This window comes from Xenopus tropicalis, chromosome 6 (assembly GCF_000004195.4).
Source record: "Xenopus tropicalis strain Nigerian chromosome 6, UCB_Xtro_10.0, whole genome shotgun sequence".
NCBI lineage: Eukaryota > Metazoa > Chordata > Amphibia > Anura > Pipidae > Xenopus > Xenopus tropicalis.
The window spans coordinates 14,211,067-14,223,798 of record NC_030682.2 but is presented as its reverse complement, the minus strand read 5'-3'; the positions used below and the strand labels follow the sequence as shown (position 1 = coordinate 14,223,798).

General features: G+C 45.1%; 1 protein-coding gene across 2 annotated transcripts in view; it reads left to right on the top strand.

The window, feature by feature from the left end:
• The window catches only part of xylb (xylulokinase homolog (H. influenzae)), a 74,533-nt gene extending 72,942 nt beyond the window's left edge, over positions 1-1,591 (top strand). For both annotated transcript variants that reach the window (XM_002932491.5, XM_018094763.2), the window contains one exon: positions 1,356-1,591. In XM_002932491.5, coding sequence (XP_002932537.2) covers positions 1,356-1,436 — 81 coding nt within the window. In that variant the 3' untranslated portion in view covers positions 1,437-1,591. The remainder of the gene's footprint in view (positions 1-1,355) is intronic.
• Positions 1,592-12,732: the final 11,141 nt, after the last annotated feature.

Genomic DNA, 12,732 nt, shown 5'->3' with positions numbered 1-12,732 from the left:
GAAGTCAATAGAACCAGCAATTGGTTATGAGAGTTACTTACTGTTCCACGTTCAACAAATGGGATTGGTAGCACTAGGTATCTTATATATAGGGACAGAGACAGGGGAAAGTGTTGGAAGGGTTACTGCCTGCCCTGCTCTCATTTCCCTACAGAAATAGGGGTTGGTAGCACTAGGTAGGTACCTAATATATAGGGACAGAGACAGGGGAAAGTGTTGGAAGGGTTACTGCCTGCCCTGCTCTCATTTCCCTACAGAAATAGGGGTTGGTAGCACTAGGTAGGTACCTAATATATAGGGGCAGAGACAGGGGAAAGTGTTGGAAGGGTTACTGCCTGCCCTGCTCTCATTTCCTTACAGAAATAGGGGTTGGTAGCACTAGGTAGGTACCTAATATATAGGGGCAGAGACAGGGGAAAGTGTTGGAAGGGTTACTGCCTGCCCTGCTCTCATTTCCCTACAGAAATAGGGGTTGGTAGCACTAGGTAGGTACCTAATAAATAGGGGCAGAGACAGGGGAAAGTGTTGGAAGGGTTACTGCCTGTTCTGCTCTCATTTCCCCACAGAAATAGGGGTTGGTAGCACTAGGTAGGTACCTAATATATAGGGGCAGAGACAGGGGAAAGTGTTGGAAGGGTTACTGCCTGCTCTGCTCTCATTTCCCTACAGAAATAGGGGTTGGTAGCATTAGGTAGGTACCTAATATATAGGGGCAGAGACAGGGGAAAGTGTTGGAAGGGTTACTGCCTGCCCTGCTCTCATTTCCCTACAGAAATAGGGGTTGGTAGCACTAGGTAGGTACCTAATATATAGGGGCAGAGACTGGGGAAAGTGTTGGAAGGGTTACTGCCTGCCCTGCTCTCATTTCCCTACAGAAATAGGGGTTGGTAGCACTAGGTAGGTACCTAATATATAGGGGCAGAGACTGGGGAAAGTGTTGGAAGGGTTACTGCCTGCCCTGCTCTCATTTCCCTACAGAAATAGGGGTTGGTAGCACTAGGTAGGTACCTAATATATAGGGGCAGAGACAGGGGAAAGTGTTGGAAGGGTTACTGCCTGCCCTGCTCTCATTTCCCTACAGAAACAGTAACGTGCATTGTTAAAATACTATACTCTCACCTTTCTAGTTTATTACTGGGTTATCTCAAAATTGTATTGCCTTTTTTTCATTATAGCCCAGATGAGAAATCGAAGTCATTTAGAAGGTGTAACAGCTGCAGAAAGAAATGTATATGCAAAGGTTTGCTTTCTGCCCATTTCAGGGAGGCAGATTGTGCACATATTGATTTTTTTTTCTAGAAATGCTTCTAATGCAATAAATTGTAAAATGCTTTATTGGGACATTTCCCTTGTAGGTCTACCAAGCGCTGCTGAAGCGCTATGCCGAGTGTGAAAGTGCTGTGGTGCACGAATCGCAGAGCAGGTACCAAAACTGACACGCGACCATGGGTAATGGGAAATTATGGGAATGCGACTCGTGAGTAATTCAGCCCGACTGAATGGGAGACATCAGGAACTGATCTTAAAAAGGGATGTGTTTCTGTGTCATGCAACATTTGGTATATTAATAAAGTTCTTCTAGTTATTGATACTGTGAGTGCCATACTCCTGCCTTTGGATCTACTGAATGGGACAACTATCAAGAGCCACAATTAAACAAAAAACACCCCAAAGCATAAATACCCTTTCTTCCCATATAAGTCAACCTGACCAACCTGTATCCAATCAGAGCATCAGAATGATCACAGGGCTAGACCAACCTGTATCCAATCAGAGCATTAGAATGATCACAGGGCTAGACCAACCTCAACCCATTCAGAGCATTAGAATGATCACAGGGCTAGACCAACCTGTATCCAATCAGAGCATTAAAATGATCACAGGGCTAGACCAACCTGTATCCAATCAGAGCATTAGAATGATCACAGGGCTAGACCAACCTGTATCCAATCAGAGCATTAAAATGATCACAGGGCTAGACCAACCTGTATCCAATCAGAGCATTAAAATGATCACAGGGCTAGACCAACCTGTATCCAATCAGAGCATTAAAATGATCACAGGGCTAGACCAACCTGTATCCAATCAGAACATTAGAATGATCACAGGGCTAGACCAACCTGTATCCAATCAGAGCGTTAGAATTATCTCAGGGCTAGACCAACCTGTATCCAATCGGAGCATTAGAATGATCACAGGGCTAGCCCAACCTGTATCCAATCAGAACATTAGAATGATCACAGGGCTAGACCAACCTGTATCCAATCAGAACATTAGAATGATCACAGGGCTAGACCAACCTGTATCCAATCAGAGCATTAGAATGATCACAGGGCTAGTCCAACCTGTATCCAATCAGAGCATTAGAATGATCACAGGGCTAGCCCAACCTGTATCCAATCAGAACATTAGAATGATCACAGGGCTAGACCAACCTGTATCCAATCAGAACATTAGAATGATCACAGGGCTAGACCAACCTGTATCCAATCAGAGCATTAGAATGATCTCAGGGCTAGACCAACCTGTATCCAATCAGAGCATTAGAATGATCACAGGGCTAGCCCAACCTGTATCCAATCAGAGCATTAGAATGATCACAGGGCTAGACCAACCTGCATTGGGACTCCCAGCATCAAATATTACCCTCAGCCTTTGGTAAGTGCTCCTGTTGCATAGAAGATATATTAGTCTTAGCTCTAATACATCTGATAGTAAATATCTCCCCCTCAAAGATATTTTGGATCTAACTATTAAATAAACCCAATAGGATTGTTCTGCCCCCAATAAGGGGTAATTATATCTTAGTTGGGATCAAGTACAGGTACTGTTTTATTATTACAGAGAAAAGGGAATCATTTAACCATTAAATAAACCCAATAGGGCTGTTATGCCTCCAATAAGGGGTAATTATATCTTAGTTGGGATCAAGTACAGGTACTGTTTTATTATTACAGAGAAAAGGGAATCATTTAACCATTAAATAAACCCAATAGGGCTGTTCTGCCCCAATAAGGGGTAATTATATCTTAGTTGGGATCAAGTACAGGTACTGTTTTATTATTACAGAGAAAAGGGAATCATTTAACCATTAAATAAACCCAATAGGGCTGTTATGCCTCCAATAAGGGGTAATTATATCTTAGTTGGGATCAAGTACAGGTACTGTTTTATTATTACAGAGAAAAGGGAATCATTTAACCATTAAATAAACCCAATAGGGCTGTTCTGCCCCCAATAAGGGGTAATTATATCTTAGTTGGGATCAAGTACAGGTACTGTTTTATTATTACAGAGAAAAGGGAATCATTTAACCATTAAATAAACCCTATAGGACTGTTCTGCCCCCAATAAGGGGTAATTATATCTTGTGTACAAGAACTGCTCTTACTTGGATCCCGGGGAACAGAAACCCCATAACAAAATACATACTAATGTACCTGTCAGACTCTGAGTATTTCAACTACAAAAGCGCAAAATATTAGACTAACTCCATTTGCCATTTGCTGAATATGAGAAATTGAAGGCTTAATAATACATCTTCTCGGAACACCAGCGTTACCTGGATCCATCAGATCAAAGTATTCAGGGCTTTTGGCTTTGCCTTGCCTGCAGCTGAAATGTCTTTATTAAAATAAAGGGGAAATTGTACATTTATATATTACATTTTCACTCTCACGTCGGCGAGAGCAGAAGTTTTAACCCCCCCCTATCATTTTAACTGATTGGATGTGACAATGAAATGTGAGTGAGAATCCTAATCATTAATTTTTAGCTTCTTTTTCCGGTTTCAAAACGCTAAAAAAAAAGTGCAAATGACAGAATGACTTGGGACTGTTCTATGCAGCCTATAGCGTGGCGCTCTGACACGTCTCCGTGGGGGAAAAGCTTTTGTTCCGGCGCCGGATCCGTCGCTGAAAGAAACCGGTCGGAGCAATCATTCCGCGGGAGCCGGTGATTATGTAAAGTTAAATGCGCGTCGTCGGATGGAGTCGTCAGTAATTGTGTCACAGCCGCTCTCCTGGAATTGAGACATCTCCTCCCCGACTCCACTCGGCATTAAAGGCGACCTGACAGCTGGCAATTCCCTATGAAATTCACAAACCAAAGTCAGATTTGTCTCGGAAGATGAATGGGAACGGAATTTAGCCTGACACTCGCCGTGTGATGCAAGGGATGATGGGAATGTCTTAGCGTGGCAAGCTTCTGTAGCGCAGAGACTTAACAATAGCATCCAGAATGCTCGGGACCTGAGGTTTTCCTGATAAGGGGTCTTTCTGTAATTTAGATCTCCATACTTTGTCTACTAAATAATCATTTAAACATTAAATAAACCCAATAGGATTGATTTCCCGCCAATATGGGGTAATTATATCTTAGTTGGGATCAAGTACAGGTACTGTTTTATTATTACAGAGAAAAGGGAATCATTTAACCATGAAATAAACCCAATAGGGCTGTTCTGCCCCAATAAGGGGTAATTATATCTTAGTTGGGATCAAGTACAGGTACTGTTTTATTATTACAGAGAAAAGGGAATCATTTAACCATTAAATAAACCCAATAGGGCTGTTCTGCCCCAATAAGGGGTAATTATATCTTAGTTGGGATCAAGTACAGGTACTGTTTTATTATTACAGAGAAAAGGGAATCATTTAACCATTAAATAAACCCAATAGGGCTGTTCTGCCCCTAATAAGGGGTAATTATATCTTAGTTGGGATCAAGTACAGGTACTGTTTTATTATTACAGAGAAAAGGGAATCATTTAACCATTAAATAAACCCAATAGGGCTGTTCTGCCCCCAATAAGGGGTAATTATATCTTAGTTGGGAACAAGTACAGGTACTGTTTTATTATTACAGAAGAAAAAGGAATCATTTTTTAAAATGAGAAATATATGCTTAAAATGGACTCTGTGAGCCATGGCCTCCCTGTAATTGAGAGCTTTCTGGATAATGGGTTTCCAGATAGCAGATCCCATACCTGGATAGAATAGCAAGGTTTGCCTGATTTTGAATGGACCAAAGCAATGTGCGGGTATGGCTAATGGAATGGTATAGCTGGTATACAAAGGGGATCTGATTAATGAACCTTCCCCACTGCCCCATGCTCTACTGATTATTTATTATTGGCAAATACGCACTGGTTCAGAAACAAGGATTTTTCAAAAACAGGGGCTTAGGACAAGGTCAGCGTCAGTGTTTTGCCTCCCATTAAGCTCCCTATCCCCATGAAATCCCAGCAGGGAGTCCCAGCAGCACCAAGCTAACCGGGCTCACAGGCTGGATATCACTGCTCTACAGCTTTTGTTTTGTTGAACAGGGGATCAATACTTTCATTTGGTTAATCTGAGGAAAAAACAGAGAATTGGTTAAATGACCTGTAAATTGATTATTGATTAGTTACTAAATATAGTATCCAATTAACTGAGTAACATTAAATTTCAACTTACTTTGCTGTAAATAAAGGCGCTGTCCCGGTCTTTGTATAAACCCAATTAAACAGCGCCCAATTGGGCCTTTGGGTAGGCGGCCAGCAGCGAGGTTACCAAATTCATTTGGGTGGGAAAGAAAAACAACTGCTGTCCATCAATATAATAAGGAATATTCTGTACATTTGCCTTTATATTGCAAGGGGGAGTTATTTTATACAGAGCCAGGCCGTGGGGCGGTTTCATTTCTGACCGTGATTCTCTGATATCCTGTAAGGAAAGCCGAAATAAGAGCAATAGATTTATGGCATGGAGAGACCTGGGAAATCAAGATTTTATCATCCCTTGCTGGAATCCTGCGCTAGTATTTAGGGCTTATCCCGCTGCCAAACCAATGTGACAGGAGCTGCTCTGCTGAATTGATAGATGCAGAGTCATAAAACGTCAGCTGAATCCTATTATACTCTAAGGGTCATTTACGACCGCAGTGATGCTAAAATGGACACAATGGGTGCATGTGTAGGGGACTCAAGGTTTAGTTACCCTTTATTCAGTTAGTCCCCTAATGTTTAAGACAGCTTAGTGTGGCCCTAATTTACAGCTGGGAGTGGAAGCAGTTTCCCTATCCTGGGTCAAAGTATGTTCCTTGCAGTTCAGTAACCGGCCAGTAGATGTCATTGTTCTGTTCTATAACAGGGGAAGCCAATATGTGCTCTGTCTCTGGATCCCACCTGGCGGGACCCACGGGTTTCACATTAGGTCAGGTAGTTTAGGGTCGAAATTTGGGTGACCATTGCCAGTTTGGTTTGGGTGCAGGTCAAACTGGAGAAGCACATTCTTCCTTTGCTCTCGAAGTTCCCCTCTTTCCCTCTTGGAACCTCAGAGAAGTAGCATGCAGAGTGGAAAGGCATGGGTGTGTGTAGGGTGCGGGTTCTACAATGGCAACCTTATCAGTCCTGGGTGTACCGCCTGAAGAGTAGGAGGTTAAGTCTACAGACTTAGGGGTAGATGTTCCACCAAGTTCCCCATGTACATGAGATTGGACACTCCCAAATTGACTCAGTCCAATTGATCTACTCACCCTGAGGCTGGTAGTTCAGCAAGACTCTTCCTCAACTCAAGTCTGTGAGGGCCCATTCCCAAAGATTAACCTGAGTTGCATGGTGAGCAGAGAGTTTTCTGTAGGACACAGAACCTCCATGTAACTACATTCTATTTAGGCTCTACTCTAAACATATTCCTGTCTCTTTTTCAAAATATTGCCTGGTTGCTAAGGTAATTTGGACCCCAGCAACCAGATAGCTGCTGACATTTCAAACTGGACAGCTGCTAAACAAAAACCTAAATAATTCAAATACCACAAATAATAAAAAAAAGAAGACCAATTGCAAACGATCTCAGAATTGCACTCTCTACATCATACTACATAAAGGCTAATGTCCCGTGCAGAGATTAGTTGCTGATAGATCTCTGCTACTGCGACTCTCCTAAATGCCTCTCCACCAGCAACAAAAGGAATTGCCTACACGTTGCTTCGGTTTTCCGAACGTGGAAACTTTGCGTGACTGAAAGCTTAAGCGATGGGTAGGCCTTTCCACCGGCGATTCTCTCTGTTGCTGGTGGAAAGGCATTTGGGAGAGATAAGTCGCCCGCGGTAGCAGAGATCTATTATGGGTGACTAATCTCTGTGTGGGACACTAGCCTAAAGGTGAACAACCCCTTTAGGGCAGGTCTATATTGTCAGGGGGCGTGGTTATGGCATCGCAATCAGCAATTTGCTGGTCACAATGTATTGTCCCCCCACAGGGCCGCCATCAGGGGGGACAGTTGTCCCGGGCCAGGACGATGGTCACTTTAAAGGGGGCCTGGTCGTGATACAGGTTTTTTTAGCTCAGGCCCCCTTTAAAGAACTACGGGCCCTGCCATTACGTCTGTACGCACAGGGCGCAACCTTATAAAATGTGCAGATGCGGCGGGGAGCCGGCACAGATCAAGAGGGAGCAGATGGTGCCATTCGCTGGTGTGAGAGCTGGAGGATGCCGCTGCAGGGGTCACGGAGGTAGTCACTGGGGTGGGGGAAGGCTGAGGGGAGCCAGAGGAAGTCGCTGGGAGGGGGGGGAGGTGGAGGAAGTCGCTGGGGTGGGGGGAAGCTGAGGGGAGCCGGAGGAAGTCGCTGCGAGTGGGGGTGGAGCTTGAGGAAGTCACTGGGGGGGGAGTTGGAAGAAGTTACTGGGCGTGTAGATGGAGGATGCTGGGGGAGCCGCAGGAGGACGATGGGGGTGAGCTGTGCAGATGCAGCGGGGAGCCACAGGAAGTTGCTGGGGGGGAGCTGGAGGATTCTGGTGGGAGCTGGGGGGGAGCCGGAGGATGCTTGGGGGGAGCTGGAGGATGCTGGGAAGGACTGTGGGGGGAGCTGGAGTATGCTGTGGGGGGGGAGCTGGAGGATGCTGGGGGGCCCTGGCTACCAATGTTTTAGGGGGGCCCTGGCTACCAATGTTTTAGGGGGGCCCTGGCTGTGTGTCCTTTGTACTAATGGGAGGGAGCATTGGGGGGCAGGGCATGGGAGGAGGGGGGCCCAGAAAATTTGGTCCTGAGGGACCCCGTGATTTCTGATGGCAGCCCTGTCCCCCCATATTTTACCATAACTCTGCCAAGGCACCTAGCTTATGGGTAGTCATATGGGCAACTGGGTGGAGTCTTTGCAGGTCCTTGTCTTTTCTAGTGTTCAGCGAATCTGTCCCACTTCTCTTCGCTGAAAAATTCTCAAAACTGCGGAAAAGTTTCGCAATTTCTTTTTTACTTTTTACGTTTCCTCACTCACCACCCATTTCGCTAAAGATCCGCCAATGGCGAAAAGTGCAATTTCACAGCGAATCCATGCCTGATGAAAAATGTCCCTCATTACTAGTCTTGTCTGTTATCCAATGACAAAACCCCAAATCCGTATTCCGTTTCCAGAACTGCCGATATTTCCCCGGCCTCCCCGCCCCACCCCTGGCGCTCTGTGCGCAATACTATCCTGCCAAATACCTCCTATAAACTTTGTCTTTTTTATTTAAGAGGGAAACATATCTCCTAATCCATAGTACTTAGCGTCTGGCTGCGAGAGAGAAAAGGCTGCCGCGCCGCGTGGATCATTAATGGGTCGCGCAGCAGTAAAGGAATAAAACTTCAAAAGGCTTCTTAAGGATCTAATAACATCTGCTGTTGTTCCCCCGTTTTAGCCGCGCGCTGTGATTTATAGATAGCGAATGCAGGAAAGGCATTTCGGTGGAAACGGCTGTGAAAAATAATATTTGGAACTTTGAAAATAAGTCTGGGTACAAAGCCGGTTCCGTATGCGCCGCCGCTTCCCTTTAGTAATTAATAGCGCGGGCAATAAAGCGCCCATCTGTTCCTGCGCCCCCCCACACTATTTATTGCTGGGTATTATCGAGCGAGATGATGTTTCTGCCAATAGATTTTGAAATATATAATTGCAAGAGAAAAATATCGCCGGCTATATAGTATATACGGAACGCCAAAGTCAGTTTTGTGATTAAACTGCATGGAAACCGCAGGTCCAAAGTCAATTGATGGCGGCGGGGCAGTTTATTGAAATGAAAGGGTAACTTGTTTTTCTCCAATTTAGGGATTATGAAAGACATTTCATATAAGTTTTAGAAATCTGGTTCACTTATCAAAGCATTTTACACTGGATTTACACAAATTCTATGGGCCAGTGCCTTGTAGTTCTGCACTAAAATCATCCTTTCAACCAAGGTAGAAAGTTCTTAATGGGGTGGTTTATATTTAAGATGTAACTTTTAATATGTTCTAGAATGTCCTATTCCTAGTAACTTTGCAATTGGTTTTTATTGTTTATTTTTTTTTTTATAGTTTTTGCATTATTTACCTTCCTCTTCTACATCTTTCCAGTTTTCTAATAGGGGTCACTGACCCCGGCAGCCAAAAAACTATTGCTCAGTGAGGCTCCAGTTTTATTGTTATTGTTACTCTTTATTGCTTATCTCTCTGTTCAGCTGCCCAGTCCGACCTTTGCCGGCGCTCCCACTACTGACTGTTCCTCCCCTGACACATTCAATTTATACACGCTCGGGGAGGACGTCGGGTGGGGGCCCTGCGGGGGGGGGGTTATTAGGGGGGCCCCTGGGGGGGGGTAGGGGACACAGCTGGCTGGGGCACCTGCAGGGCCCCTGGGGCGGGAGCCCTGGTGGGCCCTGCACCCCCCAGTCTGACCCTGGCCCTAGTGGGCCCTGGACACCCCAGTCCAACACTGTACGTAGAAGGTAAAGGCTTTCATCCATGGTGGCAATACTTACCCCCACCTGACATTATTTTTTGTGGCATCTGGGCACAGGTCTCCCCAAAACATACCAGAGACCAGCTTTCTCCCCATGAATACAGCAATGCCCGTGTTCAGCAGCACTTTATTCATGAGGGACAGCTGGAGAGGGGACCTATACCTGTCCCCTTATTTGCTCATCATTATGACACCTAAGTTAGGGATGCTGGGGGGTTCAGGCTGCAGGGGAGGCCTCTCCTCTCCAGAAAACTCCAGAATACAGCAATGAGATTTCCTACAATGTCCAATTAACACAAGAATTATTGTCTAAATTGCTTTTCCACTGTTATAGCAAGAGACTTGAGGGTTTTTTTTACAAAGGCTCCTGATGCAACGTTTAGACTCGAAAAGTTGCATTAGGAATCTTTATTATAGACCTCTCAAGTGCTCTAGCACAAAACTGTGGCCCCTTAGTGCCTACTCACTAAGCACTAGCGCCGGGCCTTGCCGAGCTCTGCACCTCAATCCGGACTAATTACCCAGGCTTGGGGTTACCCTTACTACCTGCCTCCCCCAGCCCCACCCCTACAGCACTGCAGACTCTGAAAAAAGGTGCCAACTGCAAGCATAGGGCAGGGGGCAAAGTACAAAAACATGGGCTGTGCTCCCCTTATGCACTTTGCTTCCTGCCCTTCAAATACAGCCCATTGACTCCATTGCAGCTCTATATAAGATATTCTATGATATCTACACTATTCCAGTGTATGAATGCCAGTTATTCAAGCACAAAGTAGGTGTGCGTATTTATTTCACAGGGATACGATCTTCAAGTTCTCAAGAACATTCTCCACAAGAGGCCAAGGCCCTTATTTACCTAGGTTTATAATAAATGGTATGTACCATTAAAGCTCAGATATGTGTTCCGGCATGTAGTGCTAGCTCTCCGCTTTGTTCCGCTGGCAAACACAATGAATATGTTGATTAAAACATTGACCTCTCTGTTGTCGGAAGGTTAGGCAGAGAAAGCAGCAAATGAAATGTGAAAGATACAACACTGCTTATTATTGTATCCATTATTTATATAGGGCCTACATATTCAGCAGCTCTCTGTACCAGCCCCTGCCCCAGTGAGCTTACAATCTAAGGTCCCTATCATATGCACACCAGGGCCAGTTTTATCAGGAGCCAGGTAACCTGCATGTAGGCCCAGACTGGGATTCAAAATAGCCCCTGGCATTTCAAGTACACAGAGGCCCAAACAGCCCCCCCAGCCCAATAAATAGTGAGTGACTATGGCACCTTACAGCAGCCCCTCTGGCATTTGCCAGAACCCATAGATTAACCCACAGATTGCCAGTCTGGGCCTGCATGGTTTTGGACCCAGAGGAAACCCATGCAGCTACTGGACAAAAATAACAAAATACAAAATAAAAAAACACAAAATAACAAAACAGCAACAGTGACAGTGGCAATTAGCTGGCAGAAACAAAGGGACAAGGGACAAATCTCCCTTGTTGCGGGCGACTAATTTCCCCGATATGAGATCCCACCGGCGAAAACGTAAATTACCGGTGGGATGGCATACGCGGCGCCGCCACATATGCCATCCCACCGGCAATTTACATTTTCGCCTGTGGGATCTCATATCGGGGAGATTAGTCGCCCGCAACAAGGGAGATTTGTTGCGGGCGACTAATCTCCCTCGTGTGCCAGAGCCCTAAAGGGTCTTGATGAGTTACACATGAGGCTAATAAGGTGGGTGCAGGAAAGGGAGCAGATGGCAGGAATACAAGAAGTGCGTAGGTAGAACCGATCCAGACGAGCCCTAAAAGACTCCAGTTGCTCAGTTGGTAAGTACACAGTCCCACTAATACACACACCATAGTTTGTATTCCAACTGGTCCTGACAATATCCTTAGATCCCATCTCTATCCAGTAAGCTTTGCTCCCTCTGGTAAATATTGTAGGACTATCTTAATGGGAAGTATATACATTGAACCCTTGGCCACTGAAGATCCATCCACTTCCTTACCTGCAGATGGAGTTCCTGCTGTATATTTTCAAGTCTGTGTAAAGATGGAACAGACCATGTTGCAGCAAAGGGCAAATGTGCCCATACACTATTCTTAGTGAAGGTAATGGGATGCCCCATGTGCCATACGCGCTACAGGAATCGGGAAAAGTGTCTCGTTCTGTATATTTCCCCTACAGTACGCACATAATGAGCATTTATCTGGTTATTCTTGTAGAAGAAGAATAAACAAGTGTAAATGTACAGTCCTGGGAACCCTACAGCGGGTTGGTGTAACCTTAGGCTTAGCGGCCCTGGCAAATCCATGCCTGGTGAAAAAATTCGCTCATCACTAATTATAGTGTAATGTTGCCCATTGCAACCAATCAGATCTTTGATATTGTTTTCTACCTTGTAGGTGACCATTCAGTTCTAAATGCTGATTGGTTGCTATAGGCTCAGTATGTGTTTGTGTACAAGGTCATCATTTCTTCTTCCAGTAGCCCCACTTGCAAGGGTCTATCCAACCCTACTGCCGAGCTGGGCCACCTAAACCCTTCCAGACCGGCCACTGTCAATGGGATATTGGGAACGGTAGGTCAACCCCATCTCTAAAACCACAGGTAGCCAAAACTTGCACTGCGCTAGCCACCCTACTCTCACTGCATTTACCAAATGGCTTCTGTTTATCACTGGTGTGAGACGGCTCAGTAGACAAAATACTGTCACAATATTAGATTTGGCCAAGATGGGTTAATAATGGGAATGCGTCTGGTTCCTCGCACTAATGTTGCCTATTGGCTTTGCAAGATCAGTTTTTTTTTTAATCCACGTATTTCTGTGATCACTTTTGATTGTAGGCTGTGTTTGCATTGACACATTGAGTTTATTGAACCCGCCCCGGGGAGAGTAAGCGAGGTTATATCATCGACGGCTCAGTGCATCTTGTCAGCAATACTGCGCACTTCCCTTAGGGCCTATAGGTGAATCAATGGCACAAA